A 26,513-nucleotide genomic window follows, 5' to 3' on the forward strand; every position below is an offset into this window, starting at 1 on the left:
CATGTACCCTTATACCAATAACCTAAATACTTATGCCTAAGAAGGCCAGTGACGTGGTACGGCAGGGACATAGTGTTTGCGCTCGAGTGCCAAATCTACAGCCCTCCCTCTGTGCTTCAATGTCTTTGGCATGTGCTGTACAGCAAGTCCTTTCCCTCCCAGACAGGGACGTGCTTCGTGTGGTTTGTCTCTGGTGCCTATGTGTCAGCTTTTCCCGCTGAGGGTTCACAAGCCTTCAGTGATGCCATCAGCTGGAATGGAGCGGCTGCTGTGAGTCTGCTCCTTCCCAAGCTTGTCCATGTTGGCTCGGTGGCCGTGACGACATGTGCCATGCGTCGTGCAGCTGCAGGGCCTCTGCACCAGTGGTGAGGCCTCTGCCTGTGCCACACAATGCCTGATCCAGCAGCAAGATCCCCGAGATGCCTCCAAGCCCTCCTGGAAAAACCATCCAGCCATCCCGCTTGGGTGGGAACATCGAGTGCCAGATGCGCCTGCCAGCTTGCCCTGTCTGCTGCATGGCATGCTGCTCCCCGTGGATGGGCAGCCTCCAAAGGCTTTGGCTTGAGCATCCTGGGCTGCTTTCTGCTTGACAGCATGAACAAATTGCAAGACTTTGTGTTGTTCTTTCCTTCCTTACCCTGAAGGTCTAACCCGAAGCCTGCTGAAACCTGTGGAAAGACTTGCGTTCTTTCTTGTGTCTTGGGACTGAAATTGCTGCTTACTTCTCCATCAGCTGCACATCTGTGGTGTTCTGCTAGTGCCTTTTAAAATTGGATTTCCTTAGGATAAAACAGAAAGAATATGGGGGGGGGGGAACACAACAACCCTTTTCTTTCATCTAAAACAGCAGTAGTTGGCTGAGGAGGGATAGTTACAGGAACTGCCTGAATGCAGCAGTCTGCTATCCTCTACCTGCTGCTGAGCAGCCACATGTTACATAGAACCAGTTAAATACATCTGGGATAAACTCTTAATACTGCTCCTATTGTTTTCTCTGTTGATATACAGGATATCAGTATGCAAGGTCCTGCATCCACACTGGGGCAATCCCAAGAATCCCAAATACAGGCTGGGCGGAGACTCGATTCAGAGGATTCCTGTGGAGAAGGACTTGGGGGTGTTGGTCGATGAGAAGCTCAACATGATCCTGCGGTGTGCTCTTGCAGCCAGAAAGCCAACTGTGTCCTGGGCTGCATCAAAGGGAGGGAGCATGTCCAGCAGGTCGCTCCACTCTTGTTGAGGCCCCACCTGCAGTCCTGTGCTCAGGTCTGGGGCACCCAGAACAAGAGGGATGTGCATCTGCTCGAGCAAGTTCAGAGGCCACTAAAATGATCTGAGGGCTGGAGCACCTCTCCTACGGAGACAGGCTGAGAGAGCTGGGCTCGTTCAGCCTGGAGAAGAGAAGGCTCTGGGGAGACATTAAAGCAGCTTCCAGTACCTAAAGGGGGGCCTACAAGAAACCTGGACAGCGGCTTTTTATGAGGGCAGGTAGTGATAGGACAAGGCAGAATGGCTTTAAAGTGAAAGAGGGGAGGTTTAGATTAGACATTAGGAAGCTCTTCACTGTGAGGGTGTTAAAGCACTGGCACAGATTGCCCAGAGAAGTCGTGGCTGCCCCATCCCTGGCAGTGTTCAAGGCCAGGTTGGATGGGGCTTTGAGCAACCTGGTCTAGTGGAAGGTGTTCCTGCCCACATCAGGAGGGTGGAACGGGATGAGCTATAAGGTTCCTTCCAATCCAAACCATTCTATGATATGTTTCATCTTCTTTCTGAATATGCTTCATGGATGTACAGCAAGTGGCCCGATGCATTTTGCGTATCTGCACAGCCACACAATGGATAGCTCATAGTCTGGGGCTGAATGGCACATTCTATTTGATCTGGAATGGAAATTTTCCCAGGTTTTTGCACCAAACTTGTGGTAGGATGCCTGGCAAGTGGTGGCCAAAGTGACACCAGGAAAAGAGAGAGGGTATTTGACAACCTTGGTCATGATGGGTGAGTCCAGTGAGCAACACTGGTCATCACCTCTCTCCTTGTTTGTCCCTGTGCCTCTCCAGGGGTCAGCACTGGTGGGCCAGGTAAGCTGTAAGCAGGGACCATGCCTGTGTGGTAAGCACCTGGCTGGGACCGGCAGCTTGTGCTGGTGAGTTCTAGTACTTTTGGTGGCACAGAGGTCCAGTTCTGAACAGAGCTGAGGAGTATTCCTGACATCTAGTTCATGGAATCATAAGATCATAGAACCAGTTAACTCATCCCAGCAGACCATGCTTCAGTCCCAAGCTTTGACAAGCACGGAAGCCCAGACTGTGGCAGAGGCCTTGTGTCCTGGAAACCCCATCTTTGCATAAGAGGGGAGGCCTGCAGGGTTCACTGGCACTGTGACAGGGAACAAGGCTTGGCCTTGGCTGTGCAGTTGCTCCCTTTGGAAGTGTTTTTCCGTGTCTCAGCTGGTGCAGATTGTGCTGGTCTCAGTGACATGTGGAGACTGTTACACACAGATCGAGCACAGCATGCCAGCTTCTTTTCTGTCTCCTTAGCTGTTTTACAATGACTTCCCAATTCAATTGTTAACATTTTTCATAACTATATTGGAGCAGCTGCATCAGTCTGGAATTTGTACACATGTTCTGGATTTTGCAATGTTTCTAACTCACATGGGGCACCTCTCACAAACTGTTTTCTCCATGGAGAGAATCCTTGAAGCCAGCCAGCATTGCTGATGGTACTGCAGCCCCTGCTGGAGTGATGATCTTCCTCAGGTAACCAGCTCCTTCTCCAGCCTCTGCTGGGTAAGAGCTACTTGCCCTGCACAGCCTCCTCGTTTTCTTTGTCCTTTGTGGCAAGTCTGGGGACAGAAACAAGTACAGGTTTGAATTGCTGGTGCCTGCCCAGCAAGTACCTTCAAGACAGGGCGATGTGGAGAGGATGGGGGCTTGGGATATCCTGGCCAGCATCGTTTAAAGCACCCAGGAGGGGATCTGAGTTCAGGTCTTCCATGCTCAGGATGGTGGCTTCTTGGTGCTGGCCACAGTGACTTCAAATCCCAGTGTCTCACATAGCTACGGCCTCATCCTGCAATGGCGGGTCCTCCTTTTCTCTCTCCATGTGTGTGCTGTGTCCTTGCTGAGCCACAACAGCAAGGAAAAAAAAACACATGGTGTTTTTGAGCAAGTGGCAGCAGAGCCTTGCTGGGCTGACCTGCCACAAAGGAAACCTCCCTCTGAGACACCCTGCAGTGCTCAGATTTGCCTCGGAAGCAGGAGATGCAGTGACCTCTATTTCAACATGAATAATCACAATTGTAGTTCCTGCCCCTCCAGTGATGCAGGTCTTTATTAGACCTGACTGGGGTCTGTAACCTCTGCTGGCTGCAGGTTCTTCCAGCTGCTGGCGTGCTGTGTGAAGTGATGTTCATATTTCCTTCCATTGTTGCTAACTTTACCTGCCATGAATGATGCAATCATGCAGACCAGAAGAGACCACAGGGAAGTTCAAAGCTCAAGATGGGAAAAGGAGGGAGGGAGAGAAAGGAAAGGAACAAACAAACCAAAAAACCAAGCCCAAACCTGAGTTTCTGAGGCTGGAGGTCATTTGAGTGTGGGGCCGAGGGGGCATCACAGACATGCTGGAGGTTTCAGGTTCGAGGGGAATATCCATATGATGCCTTTCACTTGTCAGTAGCGATCTGTGCTTAAGGCATTACAACCCACAGCTGTGCTGAGTCCCTTCTTCATGGAAACCTGAAGTGAAATGAGCCTTGGGGCTGGTGGAGCCCCAGTTGCTGGAGAGGGAGGGGTGGCAAGGACCATCCCCAAAGACAAGTACAAGCTTATCTCTGCAGGGAAACATGAGGCGGGTCTCAGGCATGGTAGATGACATGGCTGTGGGTGACAGCCATCAGCTGTGCATTGGGACGTTCATGGGAGAAGCTTCTGGAACAGGTTACCTGGAGAGGTCAGGGACTCTGGCCTTGAGGTGTCTTAAGACTCAGCTAGGCGAAGCCATGGTTGACCTGAGCTGGTGTTGGCAACAGTCCTGCTTGCTATGGGAGGCAGGCCCAGAGGCACGCAAAAGTCCTTCCCAGCAGATATCTCTATGACTGCACTTACATTAATATTAAATAAACATGCCCTTGTGTTGACTTAACCTTCCCGGTGAGTGTGTTGATCTGGTTTTGTTGACATGCTTGTTCCTAGAATCTGATTCTCACTAAAAACAGGAGGTGGCCTGGTATGTTACCTGAAAAAACATGTGAGTTGTGGTTTTGGTTAGTTTCTGATGCCACCCTTCAGGTTCTGGGAAAGCTGGCAGCAGCGGCACACCCATCCGTGTGATGATACGGTGCCAAATGCCACCGCACAGCAAGTTCTATAGAAGCAGTTATTGGAATAAGACTCCTCCTTGTTTATGATCAGGAGCCTAATGGCCTTTCAGCGTGCATTTCTGCTATGCCTTTGCACTTGAGCTTCTCCTGCAGCTGGTGAGGGCTCGGGGAGTCCAGTGCCAGATGTTCATTCCCTCACCTCTTCTGAGCCATGAGATGTAATAATGTGTTTGTGCTTTACCACCGGCACAATGCAGCACCTTTGAGGGCACAACAGGAGATTCTCCTTTCAGTTCAGGGGTTAAAGCTGTGTCCAAGCTTCCCCCAGCATGGAACATGCTCTGCTCCGATAAGGGCACCCTTAACTAAACCTTTTCCCACTCCTGTGCCCCACAAAGGCTCCTGTCTGGCAGCTGCCAGCACAGCCCATACCCACAGATGGGCTAGAGGGAGGTTCTGTATGTGTGGCAGGGCTGAGAGTAGTCCTGTTTTCCTTCTGGCTGGAGGGTTTGCTGTCTCTCTACAAGGTACTGCTCCCTGTTACCTGTGCATTGTCTTATGGGGGATGAGGTAGTGGTTTTGGTCACAGAAACCCCTCTTTGTCCCCCTTCCTTCCACCAGAGTCATGGGGAACAGTGAGCAATGAATCTGAAATATTGCGTACTAAAATATGAATCCCCATGGCCTAAGAAACTCTGGGTAGGAGCCAGGAAGAGTTAACAAGGAAATGTGTTCCCTCCAGCATAATTGTATGTTTGGCTTGTGTTTTAATAAATGAGTAACAGCTGAGCAGAGAGGCCCAAAGGAGAGAGTCCCCCACCCTGAGATAGGTTAGAGGCAAAGTTCAGGCCCTGTGCAAGTCAGATACTGGGGTGGGTGATTTATCACAGAACACTGAGGATTAGCTATGGGGTAGACAGGGAGCAGCAATCGGAGTGAGAGGCTAATGCAGAAATGAAGGCTTGTTGGCTTTGAATGTTTCAAGGCAGGAAGAGAAGGAGCAAAGCAAGGCACTGTGGTCGAGGGAGCTGTAGGCGTGGGGTGATAAATCAGCAGCACAGCGGTGACGCTAAGGGGGAAATCAGTGTAATATATGAGGCAATATGGAAATAGGGGTTTTATGAATGCAGTCAGCTCCGAAAGGTTTCAGTTCCAGGTGGGTAAAGCAGGGGCAGATCAGGAACCCCCACCAGATGGGGCCCAACATCTGACAATAGCAGAAGCAGAGGAGGGCTTCCTCTGCACTGAGAGCTGTCTCCATTGCAGGATAAACCAGCTTGCATTTATGGGGAATTTCCCCTTTGTGAGGAAAGCTGGTGATGAACATGGCCATTTTGGTATTTCCCCCCTTCAGGATGTGTGAGTTGCTCTTGAAGACCATTTTAAGGAAAGCTTTGGGATTAGTCTGCCATTCAAAAGGGTGGGTGGTTCTGGATGATGGTGCCGTTGGCCTACCAATGATGGGAATATTGGTGTTGGTAAAGCCCCCCACCATAGCAACTCCTCACACCAGCAGCCCCAGGCATGGGTTCCCCAGCGAGCAGCCTGAAGCTGTTAAGCTTGCTCTTGGTAAATCACGAAGCAATGCCTAGGAAGCTATCGTCTGTAGCTCTCAGCCAGGCCAAGAGATAAACCAAGGACCTGGTTCATGGAGGACTTTCTGTTGCAAGGGGGAGGGCTGTCGCGTGTTGGCACTGCCCAGCTCCACATCAAAAGCCCACTAACCCTCAGACCACAGGACTGATTCAGTGTGACAAATTGCTGGGAGGAGGGGGGATGTTCCTGTATTATAGGATTATTGTTATTAATTTTTTATTTGAAATGGTTAAGAAGAATTCTCATTTGGGGAAATTTTGGCTGTACTCTGCTACAGCATTAGGCTTCTCTGTTGGGTTTCTCCTGCTAGAGATGTTTAGATTTATTTTTGTTTGTGTTCTGTCTTATGCAGCTAAGAAAACAGTTTCAAATAGGACAAATTGTCTTGTTCCAGGGAGGAGGTCTGGTCTGGAGAGTGAAAACAGCTTTGCTACTTGGAGAGGCGTCCACAAAAGAGCAAAGCTCTAAGGACAGTTCCCTACATTGTGCCCCACAAGTGGTATTATAGAGCCAAGATGTTGGCCTAAGAAGCCCTTCTATGTGAGACAGTCTCCTTGTTAAGCGGTTTTTCTCTTTTTTTTACCCCTAACATTTATGTGCCCCAGTGTCTGTCCTATGGGTGCTTCTTCTTTGGGTCCAATGGGCAGAGACAAGTGCCTGGGGTATTCCCTTCTCCTGCTTGTAAGAAAGGGAAATCATGTTAGTTCCTTTCACAGGATGCTGGTGAACTTTTCTGATAGTCTTTAATAGTTGGTGCTATAGAAGAGTTGAATTTGTCTTAATCAGGTGTGTGTCTCCCATGTTTGGGTTTTGCAACATGAAAATAAAATGCTCATGAAAAAGCCAATATTCCTGCACAAGATTTGTGGAAAATGAGTTCTGGATGCAAATAAGTGTGAGTTTCTTGTGGCAGTTGGAGAGTGAGATAACATCTGACATCATATAATCTGTACACCTTCTGAAAGTGAATCAGTGCTACGATTGTTAAAACATCTCCACTTGTAGCGCCTGCTTTGGCAGAGTGGTGATAGAAAAGAATTGGTAAACTCGGTGTAGGATATAAAGCCTGGTAGGAAGGAACTGTGAACGCAGCAGGAATTTTGCTGCTTGTAAACCAGGCTCAGTTTAGTCTAATTCCTAGCCAAAGAACCAAAGTGTGGATTCAACACTTTTTAGGTTTTCAATTAAAAGGTCACCATCACATCATCAAGAGGTCCAGGCTCATCACATCATCAGTCTGTTTTCCAGAAAAAGTGACTCTTGTCCAAATGACAGCTGGAAATGCTTAAATGAAATGATAAGTGGTGTGACCTAAGCCAAGAACTATTTTACTGTCAGGGCTTAAAAATATTTTCATTAAGAAAGAAACATTAGGAAATGGCAGTCTTTAGACAGACAACTCATGAGACTAAATTTGTGAAACTGTACAAACAGGACCGGATGGAAATGATTCTTACATTCACACCTAAGGCAATCACCCTGGATTTATTACTGCAGCTCAGGCTGCAAGCCTGTGTCTGATTTATTAATCACTGTCCCTTTCAGTTCCTTAATGGGAGTGGTAAACCAGCTGTAGAAAACTGAAAAGAAGTTGAGCTGCATGTCTTGTCTTTTCAGTCTTTTTCTTGTGTTTGTTTTGGTGTATAAACAAACATCTCTCAGCTCTCCTAACTAGATTTTCTGATTGAGTTCCCAGAACAGACCACCACCAGTCTCATTAAAACTTATTTATGCTGCTTTCATGCATGAATAAAAAAAAGCTTCTGTTCACTGCTGATTTTATTTAGTTAGATCCTGCGCCTTGTGGTGGACATTGAATCAGAGTGACATTTTTGGCACCAAAACAATAAATAAACAGTGGGACTGAGGAGAAAGCTTTGATGCCTGCATCTTTTGCTGTAGGAAAAGGAAGGGGTTAACCTGTTCTTGGCTGTATGGCATTGATTGAGGCCCATACAACGAAAATACAGCTGTAAACTGTTAGGAGTATTCCCTAGTAGCTGGGTGGGTTTTTTTGGGGTATAAGTCACTGAACTGAGATTCTGAAGGTATGATTTGTTTCTCAGGGGTGCCACACACTTCCCATGTGATAGGAGGAGGAAGGTCACTAGTTGTTCTAGGTCTCAGCAGCCCAGCTGAGAATGATGCTTTCTTCCTCCTTTGCTTTTTCTAACTTGCTTGTTTGTATCTCTAGCTTTTCAGCAGTGTAACATCAACTCTGCCTGTGTACCGATCACAGTGGGTCCTGCTCTGTGCTGGGGCCTTTAGGCGCCACCACGAATAACAAATACGATTTTCTCTTTATACTTGTCTCCTTCATCTCCAACCATGCTGCAGTGCCTGTGAGGTAAGACTAACAGCTAAAAATAAATAAAGAAATTGGTAAAGATAAAGAATAAGGGAGTAAAGATCCAGCAGGTGTGAGAAGTTGCGAAATGGGTTTGTTTTTCTCCAGTCCTGCTGGATTGGATGATGAGCTCATGCAAAGGTGCTGTATTTTGGAATGGAGAAGGATTTGAGCCTGTCCTTTAAGTCAAGAGGGTAAACAAAAAGCAGCTTTGTGTATTTCCTTTGTGCTAAGCACATTGTGAATATTCTTAAGCATTGCCACAGGATTAGCATCTCTGCATTTTAATGTGCCTGGTGCTGGAATGCAGCTGGAAAGTGGAGCAAGCAGGAACGGTCTCTCCAGGCAGTAGGCTCTGATAGGTGTTTCTTTGAAGTGCTATTCAATAGCTTTCTGTTACTCTTTCCCTCCTTCCTTCAAGAGCTTCTGGAACAAGTCCTGATAGATTACTGGACTGGACTGTTTAATTTCCAAATGCTTTTGCATGGCAGGAGTATTAAAAAAAAAAAAAAAGGCATGTGGACAGAAGTATGGAGTTTGTTATTTACTTTGGATCGTTAACCTGGTCTGTAAATTTGATTTGATCTCTCCATTTTTTTTCCTCCCCGCCCCCTTTTTTAATTTCAGAGCCTGCAAAGAGGAGCTGTCTTTTGCTGCTTTGGGATCCCAGCAAGAATTGGGGGCCTGATGGATTTTAAAGGCACCTGCTTTATTTAAAGCCCAGCCAAACAGATAAGTGCCCTTTTAATTATCTCACAACAGCATTTTAGACATAGCTGTGTGCAACACCTCTTTTCAGTTGGGTTCAATTCGATAAGCCCTCTGTTTCACCATTGCAAATGAATGCTCTGGGGTTCTCCTTTTGGCTGAGAATTACCAGATGATATCGGCATTTCATGTGAGCTAATTAATTAGCGTCTTAGGGAACTGCAGCTGATGGCTCGGGAAGTTATCTCCCAGGGGTTTTTCCCTGCCCCTCTGGAACTGCTGTCTCCAGCAGCCCTGTGAAGTTTTGGGACTCTGAGGAGCAGCTCCGCGGGACCAGAGGAGGCTGATGCGACTCATCTGAGCCTTGAGGAGTGCTCTGGGACTCATTAGAGGTTTAATAACTAAACTCGGCTGCTTTGATTGAGAAGATGCTTGTGCAGGCTTGTCGCAATCTCAGCTAACACTGCTGGCAGGAGAGAGGGCTTTCTGCATGTGCTGGTCATATGTGTGTGGAGAAAGTGATAACCCTGCTTCTTCCTGACAGTTTCCAGGTGGGAAAATAGCTGGGGGTGGGGGAGAGAAGCCCTTAGTTTTATTGAGTTTATACAGGGCATACAAAGAGGTATCATGGATGACTGATAACAAGAACTGTCCCCTCAATGTTATGGGGACATTTATATCTAAGGGTGGAAAGCACCGACTCTTGAGAAAGTAGTTTCTGGCTGCTTAGATCTGCTTCTATAGGTGACTGCTGCTTGCTTTTGGGCACACCACTGCAAATATTAAGTGAAGAAATCATCAAAATATGATCTCTTGTACAGTGTAACTGTAGTAGTATACAGCCACAAGGCAGGGGTAAATATTCATGATACTGAAACTTAATGAGGTAATGAAAAAAACCTACTAAAGCAGAGTATGTGAGCATTGGAGTGGCTGTGTGGCTGGGACAGGAGCCAAATTATCTGCTCCAGACCTGTCCTGTCTGCTCTACCCTGAGCTCTGCTGTTAATTAGCAGTGTAAAATGTCTAGTTTGGTGTTAGGAATATTACAAACAGGTTTGCTATTGCAAATTAGACTACAGTAACTGATGTGAATCCATCCTACCTGCCTAAGCAGAAGGCGAGTTTCTTGGTGAAGGTGCAAGGCTAGGACTGAGAAAAAGACTTGGAGAGACAAGACAGTGAAGTAGGAGGTTACTGTGGCATGAGAGAACTAGATCTGGATCAACTCGTGTGATCCCTGGAATGTCCAAAGTTCCCTGTTTCCTAGGGAAAGCTTCACTCCTGCTGTTACTATGAATAAAGTTTATATTAATAGAAGAAATGACACGTCGGATACTGATGACTGTCCTCTGTCTTACAATTGAAAACAGTGCTTACTCCTGACTCTTCAATAATCTGATAGGGAAAAGGTTTGACAATATGTTGAGAAACACTGGTAAAATGAAGCCCTAATGAGAAAATCAGGGTTTGTTCATTCAAGCAAGGATGGATAAGAAGTTAAAAAACCCAAACATCTGTATACCCCAACTAACAGAGCAATTTGCTCCTCAAGAAAAGCCCCAAAACCCTAAACAAACAAATTTAAACTCGGAGGTCCTTAAGCTTTTGACTATTGGGTTTGCAACTTGGAATCTGCTTTCTGACAGTGTGCTGGTATCTTCCCCCAAATCAGTTTCCATTAAACTAACCCTAACCTGGCCAGTTCCAGTCTGGGCATCAGAGCTGAATTCGGCAATCATACCCTGAAGTGTGGCATGCAACTTGCAATGCTCTGTGCTCCTTGGCAAAAGAGGCAGAAAACAGTACCTCTTAGGAGCTGTATTGATGTGAGGTGGTGCTGAGTGTGTTATAAGCACTTATGGCTTGGTTGGTGTATCCAGCACCTGAGAAGAAGAGATTCAACAGATCTTGACAGGTTTTTGTGGAAAAAATTGTCTGGAAAAGATGACCCCTGAATCCCTATCTCTCTCCTCATCTTACAGGTGATCTTTGAGGACACTTGGGAGTCTGTAGCTTCTGAATGCATGATCTTCTCCTGGGATTAGAAGAAAGCCATGGGGAAAGACAAGAAGGAACAGGAGCCTGTCTTTCTGAGGAAAAAGATAACTTTGCTGCGGGCTTTCTCACTCCTCATCGGCAGTATGATTGGCAGTGGCATCTTCATCTCCCCAAAAGGAGTGCTGAAAAACTCTGGCAGCATGGGTTTGTCCCTGGTTGTCTGGTTTGCCTGTGGGGTCCTCTCAATGTTTGGTGAGTTGTAAGCTTTGTCATCCTTTGCTTAAGCAACTGGAAAGTGAGGGGATGTAGCACATTTTTATGTATAAAAACTTGGGAGAAAAATAATTCAGAAGTTCCCCGTTCCTGCTGCAATAGAAAAAAAACCATAACAAGCTGGGATATCACCAGGGGTCTTCATTCAAATCATTTCACTGGGGTGACAGAGAAAACCACAGCACTTATGGTTGTGAATATGAAATAATGTTCATGTCCAGGGCAGAGGGGTGACAAAGACTGCAGATGGAGATAGCATGGTCTCTGCCAGGAAAGCTGGGAGAAAAATAAGGGGACTCCTGTCATGCGGAAAGGAGATGCAGGCCCCCAAAAGACACTTGTAAGTCTGAAGGCTGTGCAGTGCTTTTCATAGACACTGTGAAAAGGGCAAGAAGTGACAGTCTTAATATGCCAGAAGGAATCCCCTTTCTGTGGGTGAGGATAGAGAAGCAGATTGCCTGGGGAGCTGCAGAGTATCCACCACCCAGGGATGGGTGTTTGGTTGTCTGTCAGAAATGGTTTGGAAGTGACCGATGCTGCCTTGGAGCAGGAGATAGAGCAGATCAGTTCAGCCCTGCTTTCTGTGTGTTACCTGTGGCTTGGTTTCTGGCATCATTTAGTACCAGTCTTTTCTCACAAAGGGTTAACTTTTGATGACAGTTTCATCCTAATTCTTCTGAAATACTGTAGCTCTTAAAGTTGTGATGGGTAAAATGAGTGGCTTTTAGTTTCCTCTATTAACTGTATAAAATCACCATCTCAGAAATTCTCTAAAGGTGCTGTTAGGAGAACTGCAAGATCTGTCAGCTCTGGGGAGAAATCTGATGTTTATTTCAGTCTGTGACTTTTTAATTCTTCTGTCATAACCTGGGAGGAGTGGGGGGAGAACCCCAAACAACCCAAAACAAAAAACCAAGAAGGGAGAAATACTCCATGTGGAAGAAAACACTTTGGCACTGTGGCATGTACACACAAGTTTAGAAACTGAGACATTCAATTGTCAGTGTGGCAACAAGTGTGGTTCTTACTCTTAGCATATGTGTACCAATATTTCATGTTGCAGCCTATATGTGGGTTTTTTTTGGCAAATTATACACTTTTGCTTAAAGAAAATCTTAATGTATAATGTGAGCACGGTGTTTCTTTTAACTGAGCAGAGCAATAAATGATAATGTGTGTGCTGATCACATAAGGAGCTCTGCTTCCAAATGGAAAGGTTTTCTCTCTTCATTGCATCCTTTGATAGACACTGCTGGAAAGGCTTTGGGAGCCTCTTTATCAAGTGATTGTATTTTGTAGCCTAATCTGTTGGTGTGTTCTTCCCTTTTATCAACTTGATTACTTTTCCTGATTATTTCTCTGACACGTCTTTTGCAGTAAATTAAAAAGGCCTGCTTTCTTTTAGGCTTTTTTTTTTTTTTTTTTCAAGTACAGCATTTATACAAGTCCTATAGCGTAAGTTCAGCAAAGCACATAACTGCACACTTGAATCATGTAAGGAGACCCACTGGAATAAATAAGATGACGTGCCTTTCTCTATTTGACACTTTGAACAGAGATTCTGCACAGATTTACCAACAAAAAGGTGGGGAAAAATTGAGGTCCTCACCACTGGCATGACCTGCATATGGCACAATCGCCATCAGACTTGGAAGCATGGCCATATCACCACTGGCTTCCTCTGTGCCCTCCCTCCACTGCTAGAAGCTGAGCTGGGCAAAGAAGTATATAGCACAGCTACAGACGTACTCACCCCACAGGGTCAAATCCCATTTAGAGGGGGAGTTGTGCTCATAGAAGTAAGGTGTTTTGAGATTTCTGGTGGACAGAGGATGTTTAACCTTGCAATTGAATCCAGTGTAGGCAGGGCTTAAAACTTGTACTTGGATATCTTCAAATGGCCCAGTGAATTGCTCTATGGAGAAAACACAGATGGGATTTTTTTTGGCACAGGCAGAGGCATGCAGGTTTCTATCTACTTTCCTAAAAGCTTTAAGCTGTCTTCTATGGCTTACCTCTCTCATGGTTTCTTGTTGGGCTCCAGAGCAGGGGCAGGGAGGCACAGAGCACTTGCTAAGACAGGAACAGGCAGTCCCCAGGTCTGTCAGTACACTCATATATGGACATGCAAGAAAAGACCAACTGAGTCTGTCATGTGGACACTTCTCTTGCTCTCCACCATTGGGGTTATGTTTCCCTCCAGTGCCAGGTCTTCCCTCTTCACCTGGAAGAGAGATGCCCTTCCAGGTCCCCTCTCTTGTGTCTTTGAAGGAAGGGATTTATGTGAAGTTATGAGATAATGACATAGGAATATGGTCTGTGGTCAAAAACATGACTGAAATGACCAGTTCAGCCACGGCCATGGCTGAGCTGCTGTAACTGCACCATTTCACCAGTCTGTGAGAAGTGAGAATCCAAACTTCCAGGACATTTTTCAAAGAGAACCTTTCATAGCTTAGTGCACTGTCTCCATCATACGTGTTTCCACATAACTTCCACGGAAAAGCTGCATCATTAACTAGAAAATTGAGAATTTTTTTCCTTCTGACAGAAAAGTTGATTACTTCAAAACACTGTAGCACACAAAAATAGGGAAGAGTATTTCTGCTATTCCAAATTTTCTTCCTCTAATTCCCTACTTATTTTAAACAGATTCATTCAATCCCTGAAAAGTTATACAGAAAGGAGAAAATCCATGGGATGATTTACTCAGTGCATTCCTACCTGAACTTTTACAGGTGCCTTGTGTTATGCAGAGCTTGGAACGAGAATCACCAAGTCTGGAGGACATTATATCTACATTTTGGAGACACTAGGGCGTCTGCCAAGTTTCTTATTTCTGTGGGCAGAGTTTTTTGCTATTAGGTAAGAGGGTTTTTTGTTTGCCTTTTGCTGGATGCTGTGATGATTTAAAAATACCCCAAAGTTACTGTGCCAGGTAACAGTCTAGGCAGTTTTTAAAGGAAAGAGTAGAAACAATCTGAACAACTTTTAAAGATTTACAGTGATAAAACAAGAAGGCATCATGAGTTAATAGTTACGCATGTTCAATGTGATCTGTAGTCGAAGAATATCTCTATTCTCCCTTGGCAGCTGGTATCCTGCAAGAGCCATGGTATTTTTTTTAGACTAACAATGAATGCCAGGTTTATTTCAGATTTGTTTTCCTGTGAAACTTTCTCGGATTGTCCTGTGGAGACAGCTTTCTGGCTCAGCTTTCTGACTTTCTGGCTTTCTGACTTAATATTTTAGAAACTTGTAAATTACTTCTTTTTATTAACTTGAAAAAAGAAAGTCCTCACCTCTCAATAACCTGTGTCCTTCACATAAACTGAGATGAAGAAGGACATATTAACCCCACTGCACTGCTCAGTATGATTAATCTTGACTTTTGCTTTCAAGTTGGAAATGAATCTTTTTGCAACATGTGATTTTTAACCCATTTACTGAGAAAAACCAATGGGAATTTACCATCTGCATGGGTCAGCAGGATTAGGCTGGCTGGTGAAACCTCCCCTCCTAAGTTTTGTGCTGTTTTATATCATGCCATTTCTCAGCTGTCTGCAGACCACAGCTTGTGCTCGGTTCCCTCCACAGGCCTGCCAACAGTGCTGTTATTTCTTTGGCGTTTGGAAGCTACATGCTGGAGCCATTTTTTGCCCCCTGTGCACCCCCTGTCCCTGCTGTGAAGCTTGTGTCTCTCCTGGGGTATTGTAAGTACTAACTGTTATGGGACTGCTGATCTTGGAGCCTCTCTGCCCCAGACCAGGGGCACTTATGGGGTGATATGTTCTGGGATAACTGTGGGATGGGGCCCCATGTTACGTACTCGGCCACCCAAAACTTCCTTATCCAAGGTGCTGTTTTGAGGCCACTATATTCTCCAAAAAGTGGAATAGGCCTCCCTGTTGACCACCTATTGCCTGAGGCTGGAGGATTGTGCCAAATATCAGCGTAGCAGCTCTTCATGAATAATTGTGCAAATGTCACCTGGGTTGAGGGTGTAAGGCTCAAGGTTTTGAACTCCTCACCTCGTGTACCCAGCCTGTGAAGCTGTCCTGCCTGCTCTGGCTGGTGTGTGCTGGCACAAGACCCTGGTGAAAGGGGGCTGCTGGGACAGATGTCCCTGCAAACTCCCACTTTCCCCCTAGGTAGGCATGGAACACCCAACAGGAGCCAGGCTCCTGGTCCCACCTAGGAGCAGAACCCAGCTCCCCCTCCAAATGCTGTATGTTGCACCACGCGTCATATTTTCTCACATCTCTCACCACAAGCATCCTCTGCAAGGACACAGCCTTCATCTCCCTGTCATCCCTAGAGGAGGGGTGCTGTATTTTTTCTTGCATGCATCGAGCATGGTCTACAGCTGTGGCAGTGTGGTCTCCTCTCCAGACATGATCCTCGCCCTCAATTCCTGGAGCGTCACCTGGAGTGGCCAGCTGCAGACGGCTCTCTCTGTTGTCAAACTCCTGGCTCTTGCACTCATCATCGTGCCAGGGATGATGCTGCTTGCCAAGGGTAGGTGTGCTGCTGTGTGGCTGAGAGAGGGTGCTCGACATGCCTGCCTCACACGGCTTTTATCAGTCCCCAGTGACAAGGTATTACTCGTTTAGCTGGCAGGAGCCTTCTCTGCCTTTGTGCTGGGTATGAATCAGCTGGAAGCTGAGACCAGCGTAGTTGGCACTAAGCTGTATCGTTGCACTTATGAACTTGGCTCAGCAGTGCTTTCTCCAAACCTGAGTGAGCCTCAGTGCCTGAGGCAGTGTGAGCCTGCCCAGGGTCATACAGGCACCTTCCTCTGCAGGCAGTCTTTCTTTGGCATCAGACTGGCCTGTTTACAGTGTGGCTTGAAATCCTTCCAGAACAGCGCAAATTTGATGGACATCAGGGGTGTGTGACAGCATCCCTTGGTGACCTGAGCGAGTCACAGCTGTGTAATGAGTTACCACCCCTCATAGATGAGCCCTGGTCACAGCATCTCTAGCCCTTCTGTGGCTTAAGCTAATGGTTTTTACTTTCTAATTGAGAAGAGTGGTAACTTAGTAAACTCACAGTGGGTTTTTGCCAAGTTAGAATTGCAGACTAGATTGCCTACTCACATCCAGAGCGGGGAAAAGAAACAAACCTGCCAGTGGTATCTTCTGGGAATGATTCAAGAGTATTTTTAAGTGCCTCAGTTTATAGAAAAGCCCAAGGCATTCCCGCTCAAGGGATAAAGCTTGCTCCTGTTTCATGCTATTACCTTCCTCTGCAGAGAAACAACACAGGCAGTAGGCTCCACGTTCTTGTTTCTTTCTAATGTCTGGTGCTGGCTCCTTTGAACATGCAAATATCCCCTTGGGCTGGCAGCACTTCTGAACTGGAGGACCGCCCTAAAGCTAGAAATCCTGAGCCATTATTGTTAGGAATGCCTTTAAATGACAATCTGGAGCCTTGGCACCCGTCCTCCAGTGAGGAGGATAAATGCCTGTGACATCTGGAGGGAGAATTCACGAAGAGACCTCAATATGACAGGTTGTATTTAATGTGATTCATGAGGGACTCTAAATCACTCATTAATGTAATGCAGACAATAAATCCTTTTTATGCACCATCACTTATCAGCAGTCATTTTAGAACATAAAAAAACCTACCTGGATAGTCCCACTCCCATGTTTTTGTTTCATTTTCTTCAAATCTATTTCCTTTTTTTATTTTTTTTTTTTCCTTAAAAATCGATTTTGTGCTTTTAAATGAGTTTCCCCTATTCCCCTGCCTTCTTGTTCTTCTTTTTCTGGTTGCACTCATGTCATTTCCTCTGCCATTACCTTTCTTTTGGCTCAGGTTTATTTTAGAGACTTGCTGGCCCAGCGTTTCAAACCCAAATGCCTAAATCTCATCACAGACCTCCTTGCAGAGGCACTTTCACAGAAGTGGCCTGAATCCCTCTATGTGCTTGGTTGCCATTCCATCCCTTTCCTGGAGAAGCACAACTATGCAAACTCTGCATCTTTTACTTTTAAAGATACTTTGTTAGGAAGAACTGAATATAGAAGTGGAACCAAATCTTGGACCACCTGCATTTGAAAATGCAAATCCTTTGACTGAGTTTTTTATTGGTCTTTCTCTGAATGAGAGGCCATTAGGTGTTTCTTCCTTCCCTAGGGGTTTGTTTAGTTTTGGAGTTTGATAAAATAAGGCCAGGCTGGAGAGAGCCTTGGGCGACATGGTCTCCTGTGAAGCATCCCTGCCCATGGCACACGGGTTGGAACTGGATAATCTTAAAGTCCTTTCCAACCCTAACCTGTTCTATGGTTCACATCCAAAATCCCAACTGTTGCTATTTCAAGCAGAGAATTTTTAGGAAAACCGGGGGAGTTGGTAAAACAGGACCTTTATCTGAGCCTCATCTACTTTCAAATTATATTTGCTCTGCTTTGTGTATCCTCAGTCCTTCCACTGTTGGTGAGCCTCAGGAGGTGGGCAGGGATATTGCCAGAACAGGTGGCCAGGCTGTTGGCTCCCACTCCCTCCTCCGCCCTGGTTTCCATACTCTGGCCAGCATGGGGCTGGGGTCAGCCCTTTGGCAGCAGGATCAGGAGGGAGCACAGAGGGAGTCAAATTAGCCGCCTTGCTGGCTGTACCACATCAAAGAGGAGCGTGCATCCAGCTGCTTAGGGAGCCTTGGGGGACAAAAAGGGGGGTCAACCTGGCAAATTAACTTGGGACCTAAAGAAAAGACAAGGACAACTTAGGTCCACTCATCTCCACAATTTCCTGCTGCCACAGCAGGCTCCGCCTGAAACAGAACCAGATGTTGCCCTTCCTGAAATGTCTCCTGTAGCTGGATGGGGAATGGTTAGTTCTGTCACTATGAAGTAAGTGCATTGGTACAGCATTGCAAATTAAAACAATGAAACGAATCTGAATACCTGGCTCCAAGGAACTCACACTCTTCCTTGGTCTGGGCAAGAGGTACAAGAGGTGTTATCCTGTGGGAAGGAAGCTTATCTCCGATATTTCCTTGCTCTGTGTCCATTGTTTATTTCTTCTGTAGGCCACACTGAGAACTTCGAGGATGCTTTTGACAGACAGTCCCTGGTTTTGGATAAACTTCCCCTGGCTTTTTATGCAGGCATGTTCGCGTATTCAGGCTGGTAGGTGTGAAGGGTGGGTGCTTCATGGGCAGCAGACTGGTGTCCCAGACATGGCTCAAACTCTGTCCCTGTCTCTTCCCACCATGCAGGTTCCAGACCAGCTTTGTGCGTGAAGAGTTGGTCAGACCTGAACGGTAAGGCTGGGAAGAAGTCATCTTGGGTTAGCAGCCTCTGGGGTACCATGGCTTTCATAAACACAGTATGAGAGGAAATACGTTTGTGGGTTCATCTAAACAATGTCAGCTGCAATTTGCGGTAATACTGTGCATAACAAGGAATAAGAGCTTGTTCTTTGTGTGCATTTCTTGTAGAAACATCCCCCTGGCTGTCATCGTGTCCGTGATCACAGTAATTGTGGGGTACATGCTCACCAATGTCTCTTATTACACAGTCTTGGAAACACAAGACGTTCTGGCTTCTCCTGCTGTGGCTGTGGTGAGTTGTCACCCCTACCATTACCTTTCTTCAGTGTGGTCAGCTTATACTGAAGGGGTGGTCATGGCAAGTGTTTTGGAGATGGTTTTCCTATAAAATGCTTTATTGCTTTCTCATTTCTCTGGATTATTGGGTAACAATAACTTCTTCTAGTCTTGCCTGAAAGATAATGGAAAATAACCTGCAGTGACAGTAGAAAAGGTAAGATTTATGTGTTATGTTTTAGTCCTTCAGTGGAGGAATTTTTTCTCTTTTGAATCTGATATTGCCTAGAGATCGCCACATGTTCCTAAAGTCACATTTGTTCTTCCTCCAGAGCTTTGCGCAACAAGCCTTCAAAAGCTTGACCTCCGTAATCCCTATCCTTGTCTCGCTGTCCTGCTTTGGAACCATGAATGGAGGAATCTTCACATTTTCAAGGTTGTGTCCCTAAGAATTTATTAGCTTTTTGGCTTACTTTATCAGAGGGAAACACCAGCAACTTGTGCAGCTGCCCATCCATGCAGTAACATTTTAGCTGCCCATGAGGGAAAATAAGGCCTTTGACTCCTGGGATGTCAATTACATGATGATCCCTTTTGGCTAAGAGTTACCTTTTCTACTTCTGGCCAGGTCCACATTTTGGTGTCTAGGGCTGGTCACAAACAGATATTCTAACTTCTTCCCCCCTACTTCAGTTTAAACCCCTAGTTTAAAGTGAAATGTCAATGTTTCTGATGAACTGGAAGCTTTGTTGGTGTTGGCAGCTGCTCAGAGAGACTGAGTCATCTTTTGCTAGGTTCACTTAGCTGCTCCACTGCAGGGCACAGGGTCCTTCTCTTGTGAGGATCTCTGGCCAGAGGCAAACTCTCCCTTGAGGACTTTGCTTTGAGGTCAGCAAAATGTTATCAGAGACAAGCTATTCCTAAAGCAGTAGTTGAGGCTCAGCAAGTCTTGTAGCAATAAGAAGAGCTTTGTTCCATGAAAAAAATATCTTGCCAGCCTCACTGGCTGCTACACTGCATATGCTTATGGGAGCCTTGAAATTGGAGAGTAGGGCAGAACCCAGGGAGAAGCACAGCATGCTGGTCCCAAGGAGCTGAGCGAACTCTCTGGAACTAGTTCTGTTTCACAGCTTTGATTGCAAAAGGAAAAATCCCTTGATAGGAAAGGGATGTATCATAGCACAAAAGGTAATGAGCTATTTGATCCACTACCCTGAAGTCCTGTATTATATACAAGTGGGGAGAATCCTCCCCGTTAGCTCCTCTAGATCCTAGTTTTCTTTGAGGATGAGAAGTCCCTGGGCAGCACAGAGATTCTGCATATCACTATCGCCTTTCTCTCCCCCATCTTGGCACCATTAACATAATCACTGCAGAAAGGCCATATAAATAGTGATGGGGCCTCCCTGGCTGTTGGCCAGTCACACCCCTGCAAAACCACAGAGATAGCTATAAAACCAATTTTACACTCGTGCCCCAGCTGCTTTGGGCCCTGCTCCAGCCCAGCTGATGCTCCAGCATGGTTTGTTTGGGGATATTAAATTTATAAAATTAGATGCAATGTCTTCTCCCTAATTGCCCGTTCGTGAGTCAAAGGAGAGATGCAGGCAAGGAGATCTGTCATTTTGTAGCTGGCCTCTCGGCATTATGCCAAGCTATATTCTCCAACAGCTGGCCAGAGGATTGAAATCTATTATTTGTGGAAACTGCACTTTATTTTCCTTTATATATATATTTGAATATATATTTTATGTGCTATATATATGTTTCTATGTATTTTATATATATAGAAAAATATAGACATGTAGACTGACAATCCGTTTTCACAAATTTATGATCTTCTCTCATTAAGAATTGCAGTTTGTCACCCCTTCACTCCCTACTGGAAAAACTAGCCCCTTCTCTGATGGCAGAAACTTTTTTGCTTCTATTTCCTGCCCAGACTCATTCATGATCACTTTGGACCTGCCCGCAGGTCTCTGCTAACTGTCCACCTGAGGGCATGCTGCCAGTGGTCCTGCTGGTGGGTTCTGTGCTGAGTTGAGCTTTCCTGGGAGAGCTATGGGAATTCAACACTGGGCTTTTCTACCAAGTTCCCCAAAAGTGTGGCTAAAGCCAGACCCGTGCTGGGGGACAGTATCCTGTGGCCTCAGGTCAACCCAGTGACTGACAGTGATCTTACTTCCTCTGGAAGTGTGGTGCTAATGCACAGGGCTCCCTGTCTTTTCCTAGGACCCTGTTTGTGGCTTCCAGGGAAGGACAGTGGCCTCCTCTCTTCTCCATGATCCACATCCGAAGGCATACACCCCTTCCTGCTGTCATGTTAATGGTAAGGAGACCTGACTGTGTTGCATACCCTGTTGTTGCAGTCTTGTCTTTCTTGCAAACTTGTGGAAGCTGAGGAGTTTTAAAGTATGTTGACACTAAGTCAGCCTCTGAAAAACAATGAAGGAGGAATACTGAAAATGGCTGCATCTTGTGCCAGCAGCAGTATCCAAACCTACTATCTCGAAGTCCCTGCCTTATAGCCTTGGGCAGCTTTTTTAAAAGTGCATCCCCTACCATCTGCCACAGTTGCTGATTGATGTTGTCCTATGAAAACACCTCTTAGGCTTTGGCTATTTGGAAAACTGAAATTCCCAGGTGTAGTGGAAATGCAGGGAAGGAGCATTTGCAGAGGTGCTCTCAGCTGGGCTTTATGGTTTCCTTTTTTCTCTCAGGAATGGTCCACCTTCGTCCTGACTGTGTTGCAGTGCCTCTCGCAGGTTGACTGACCTGCTAAAAACTTAGCAGAGATCTTTGTAGGTAGCCTTTGTGCTGGCAGTGGAGTCTTTTGGATCATGCATGCTTGGGACATAAAGCATCAAAGATGCTGTTGATCTTGAAAGGATTGCTCCTTTCTGTAGCACATCATTATAGTGTGTTTAGGCCTTTTGCCTTCAGTCTGTGACACTGTTTTATAGAGCTCTCTGACCTCTGAAATGTTGGGGCTGTGAAGTAGCTGCCTGTGATTGCAGGGGGACTGGAGGAGGTGAACCATATTACCCTTTTCTAGCCCGAGGACCACAGTAAGTTTTTAATGACTGTATTTTATCTTCACAATGGTCAGTTCCCTTTGGTTACTACCATGGTGTGTATCGGAGATATCTACCATCTATTGAACTTCTTCAGCTTTTCCCGATGGCTCTTCATAGGATTAGCCACCCTTGGGCTCATCATCCATCGCTACCGTCACCCAGAGCTGCAGAGCCCGTTCAAGGTAACACACAGCATGTATCTAACAGCCAGGAATGTGCACAGACTTGACATTTCTCTCTCTTCTATTTGCTAATAATTAGAGCATTGCATGGTTGTGGTTGCCCTTAGGCTCTAAGGAGTCTTAATACCTATTGCTCAGTAAGGCATGTGAGCAGCTCTTGAAATTGGTTGGCATGTGTGAACAGCCAGATGTGGTCAATTCTATAAAGCTGGTTCTATGTAGTGTCAGCAGTCACATCTGTAAAATAGCAGCCTGCTCCAGGGGGCAAAGTTTCAGGCTAGGAAGTGGGAGATACACAGAAAGCAGCTGGACACTCATCTGTCATGGGCTGCATGGAGGGACCCTTGCCTGGGTGTTATTTCAGTGGTAGGTAAGTCAGCTCTAGCTGAGAAGTGGGAGGGAGTCAGGCCACAAAGAAAAGAGCATGGCCAGAAGAATCCTGGGAGCAAACCTGACTTGAGGGGAATCATCTGCAGACACAAAAATATTGTATAGTGTAGAGCAGCTTGTGTGCAACTGTTGCTGCCACAAGCCCTGAGGGTGCGCACAGCACATAAATGCATGCCACAAAGTGTAAAGCACCTTGTCCTCTTATACCTTTCCCTAGCCTCAACTGGGCCTCTCTGGTGGCCCTTCTCATGCTTCTGGGTGCTGGAATCCTCTGCATTGGTGGGAGATGCTGGAGTTGGTGCTTGAACAGCTTTCTTGTGCTCAGGGCACCTTTCCTATCGCTGCATAATGTGCAGAAGGTGTTTGGCTGGGGTAGTTTGGCTTGCAGTTTGTTCCCATCTGGTGCCTCCACCCAGCTCTTGCATGGGAGAGGAGACTTCTTTGCTCACAGATGCTGTGCTGCGGGTCAGTGGGAAGCTCAGGGGACAGAAATGCTTCCTACATCTCCCACAGGGTTCCTCCCTGAGCTGTTCAAAGCCTGATGCAAAGTTTAGGGTGAGTTTTCTTCTTCGTCTTTGCTGGAGACAACGTGTTTTTCAGAGACCTTGTAGCTTTCCTTTTTGCAGAGACCTTATAGCTTTCCAGTTTAATGGCTGGCTGCATTCGTGTACTCATGCAGAAACAGAATTTAAATAACTTTTCTTTTTCTTTTAAACCAAGCTCTCAGGGGAAGCTTATTAGTGGATAGCACTGGTGATGTTTTCAGTTGCTGACATTTTGCCCCATTTATTTTAGACAGATGTCGTGATTCAGATGAGAATTGGGATTTTAACGGTTCACAAAGGTAGATTAAGTGAGGGAGGGAAATGCTGGAAATTTAGTTCGTTTGGTTGTTTTTTTTCTCCCCTCTCCCTAATTTCCATAACCTCTTGAAACCAGCCGGACAGTTATCTGGAAGAGCTGAACGCAGGTGATGTGGGCATATGCTGCGCTCTAGTGGCCAGATACAGGTCGTCTTCTGCCGTAGGCTTACGGAGAGCGAAGCATTAAATACCTTGCGGTTCTGCTAGTACTTTTCTCCCCTATAGCATTTTGAGTTTAAAAATGGTGAGAAAACACTGGAAAGAGGAGGAAGTGGTGCTCTTGCACACCTCTCAAGCAGATGTGCAGCGTGAGTGTGTGCGCACAGGAGAGGCTGGCAGGGGATGCTCCATCTGGAAAGACAGCAAGAGCAAGTAAGTTTGGTGGCTGGATGGCTGCCACCTCTAGGGCAATTGATCTCTTCCAGCTTGACATGGTCCAAAATAGGAATTCTATTACCAGAAAAGAGATTGCCACCCTAGATGAGACCAGCAGCTCCTTCATTCCATCAGCCTTGGCAAAGAGTAACTTGACTGAGGTTGGATTTGAAGACTGAGGACATATTTCACACATTTATTATTTATTGCAGTCTTACACTTTACTCTCCAAATAAATCAGACAAATTGGCCCAACCAACAGGGCAAGGCTGAAGTGCTGACTGCTTCTTTGGTCTTTTCATCAGGGCATTGTTGAAACTCATGTTCTTAATGTAGGTGCTATGAAGATAGGAAGTCTGGTTTTGGTCACTATATGTCCCTGGCAAGGTGGAGGCAGGTTAAAATGAATCTCGAGTGTCATAACTGAAAAATGGTTTGGTTGAAAGTGCTGCTGCTGCTCTTGACTTCAGATTTTCCACCAGCAGCTGCCACACATGACAAGTCAGTACGTGTGCATATGCATGTACAGGAGCAGCACATTCAGAGAGCAGTGAGGTATAGCTGCCTTCTCCACCTGCTTGGCTTCCAGTTGCAGGTGAGGTTCATACTTTGATTCACGTGACTCATGCATCTCACAGGGAACACTGGGCTCTGAAGGTGGTACATGTCAATTTTTGTTCAATGAATTCTACTAATTTGCAACTGGTTGTACAGAAGCAGTGAGCTGGGCAGCTATGTGATTTATCTTCTTTAAGATGGAGAAGTGAATATGGTGTGTACTGGTACATATGGAGGCTGATTTGCTACAGCCATCAATTTTGCCTGTTTTCTGTGCTCTTTTCCCCAGGTTCCCCTGTTCATTCCCATCTCTTTTACCATCATCTGCCTCTTCACAGTGGCAATGTCTTTCTACTCAGACCCTGTGAACATTAGCATCGGATGCACCATAGTTTTAAGCGGTTTTCCAGTCTACTACCTCATAATCCACAAGCAAATGTCAGATTGTTTCCGTAGCCCATTATGTAAGTATGCATTTGAGATTGAGTATTGTGGACCTAAAAGCACACCCAGGGGTGGGGATGTTGGTTTGGTCTCAGCACCTCTAATGCAAGTTGCTCCACAACCAACAGAATTCAAGAAGCATAAGTCATGACTCCTACCATAAGACACATTCTCTGCAGCCAAAAAGCTAAGGGGGTAGGCTGTGCTGCCTACCTGTGCTGCCTATCTGTGGTGGTTGGCACCCAGGCATGGACTTTGTCTGCCTGGCTGGTGAATATACTGACAAGTGAGCTTGATGTTTTCTTTTAAGAAAGACAGGGCTGACGTTTATCAACAGGCAACAGGGAGGGTTGTTTTCACACCCCAACCCTTGGGTTCTGTTAAACTTATCATATCTTCAGGATCACCACCTCTTAGTCAAATTTGCCTCACACTGAGGAATAAGATCAGAAGTTAGGATGGAGAGACTGACAGGCAGATACTGTAAACCTGTGCCCAAACATACTTGCTGAAAGGTTGGGGAGAGGACTAGTAGGAGAAGGCAGTGCTGCCTGAGGGCTGTCTGTTTCGTGAAGAAGCCAGGATGGTTTGTGGCACAGATGTGGGTGTATGAATGAGAGACATCTCCACTATTTGCAATGTCTAGCACAGATTTCCTTTGGGTGTAGCTCTGGTGGCATAACCTTTTCAGAAACAGGAGTCCAGTTTTGAGTTTAATTTATAATTTCATTTATGAATCTTTTTTCTCTTGATCTGATGTTGGGCTGAGGTGTATCTGTAACCACTGAACTGAAGAAAACATACAGCAAGAAAGGAAATGGATACAGTGATCTACTAACTTAAGTAGCTCCGGCCAGCAGCTGATGCTCTGAGTTTTAGCCGTATCTCAAGACTTCCTCTGGACTAAACATTTTTCTTTCTCCCCTCTTTCAGATTATCTTACACATAAACTACAGTTACTGCTGGAAGTAGTCCAACAAGAAATCAAGACTTACTGAGAAAACCATCAGAACTCACACGAGAATGTAAAATCTACTTACTTCGTTTCTGATACCTTTGATCCTACCAAAAGCAGGCCATGGTACCGTTCTTTTAATTGCTGCAAATGAGGATGAGCCTGAGCCAAAACCTTGCTGCAAGTCTTCCTAAGTTTGCTTAGGAACTGGGATGAGTGCATCGCATCTCTTTCTGCCCCCCCCCCCCCCCCCCTTTTTCAGCAGAACAATCTAATTCTGTGAAATGAGTTTGCTTTGCCCTCAGAGTGTCTTCAAAACCAAGATCCTATTTTGCAGCCTAGCCCAGTCCTCAGTAAAATAGTGTATGTGTGTGTATACTCACACTATCTTTTAGTTTTCTAACTTGGCAAATAGAGGGAGGGAGCATGTTGCAGACCTTAGAGTTCAATACATGGAAGACAAATGCAGGTTTCAAACCGAAATGCTATAGTAGCCATGAGGTGGACAAGTATTAAGAAAGGAAATGTGTGGGGAGAATAAATTAGATTTAATGTAGATGAATTGGAAAGTAAGAGGCAGGGGGATTAAACTTAGTTCACCAGAAAGCAAACCCTTTGAAATTTAAGTATTAACAAAGTAAGGTGAGCATGTTTTGCTTTGTTTTATTGCATAAGCAGAATAAGCTTATTTTGTTTTGAAATTTAAATTTTCAATTTTCAATTTTATTTTTCTGAAATGACCTTTCAAAATGCATAAACATATTTAAAAAAAAAAAAGTTAAATATTAACAAGAATATAATAAAGTAGATCCTGACCTTTCCTCCACCTCCCTAGGCCTGCTCCTCACCAGTGAAGTTGAAA

At 45.6% G+C, this 26,513-nt stretch overlaps 1 protein-coding gene and 1 long non-coding RNA gene across 4 annotated transcripts; both read left to right on the forward strand.

The window, feature by feature from the left end:
• Window positions 1-1,709: 1,709 nt before the first annotated feature.
• LOC133264872 (uncharacterized) lies at window positions 1,710-8,264 on the forward strand. The gene is made up of 3 exons (XR_009741790.1): window positions 1,710-2,792; window positions 6,318-6,422; window positions 8,118-8,264. It is a non-coding gene; the product is annotated as an uncharacterized LOC133264872 (long non-coding RNA).
• A 625-nt stretch (window positions 8,265-8,889) lies between these two features.
• LOC133264869 (cystine/glutamate transporter-like) lies at window positions 8,890-26,021 on the forward strand. Of its 3 annotated transcripts, XM_061444937.1 has the most exons (13): window positions 8,890-9,529; window positions 10,964-11,231; window positions 13,991-14,117; window positions 14,850-14,965; window positions 15,645-15,770; window positions 18,289-18,388; window positions 18,478-18,522; window positions 18,700-18,823; window positions 19,140-19,243; window positions 21,040-21,136; window positions 21,917-22,066; window positions 24,542-24,716; window positions 25,630-26,021. In XM_061444937.1, the coding sequence occupies exons 2-13, from the start codon at window positions 11,036-11,038 to the stop codon at window positions 25,692-25,694; spliced, it is 1,425 nt and encodes a 474-aa protein (XP_061300921.1). In that variant the 5' UTR covers window positions 8,890-9,529; window positions 10,964-11,035; the 3' UTR covers window positions 25,695-26,021. The 3 variants fall into 3 exon arrangements, with proteins under 3 accessions (XP_061300921.1, XP_061300920.1, XP_061300922.1); XM_061444936.1 differs by having other exon boundaries at window positions 8,890-11,231; XM_061444938.1 differs by lacking the exon at window positions 15,645-15,770 and having other exon boundaries at window positions 8,890-11,231.
• The last annotated feature ends 492 nt before the right edge of the window (window positions 26,022-26,513 follow it).

Source organism: Pezoporus flaviventris, unplaced genomic scaffold (assembly GCF_033815535.1).
Source record: "Pezoporus flaviventris isolate CSIRO_AGI_PZ_B2104156 unplaced genomic scaffold, CSIRO_AGI_Pfla_v1 ptg000002l, whole genome shotgun sequence".
In the NCBI taxonomy this organism is placed as follows: Eukaryota; Metazoa; Chordata; class Aves; order Psittaciformes; family Psittacidae; genus Pezoporus; species Pezoporus flaviventris.

Bases quoted from the DNA above. Each gene is read 5' to 3' on its own strand.
- LOC133264869 (XM_061444936.1), top strand. From the start codon at position 11,036: ATGGGGAAAGACAAGAAGGAACAGGAGCCTGTCTTTCTGAGGAAAAAG. The intron at 18,523-18,699 runs GTAAGGCTGGGA...CATTTCTTGTAG, and splicing joins GAGTTGGTCAGACCTGAACG to AAACATCCCCCTGGCTGTCA. The intron at 24,717-25,629 runs GTAAGTATGCAT...CCCCTCTTTCAG, and splicing joins TTGTTTCCGTAGCCCATTAT to ATTATCTTACACATAAACTA.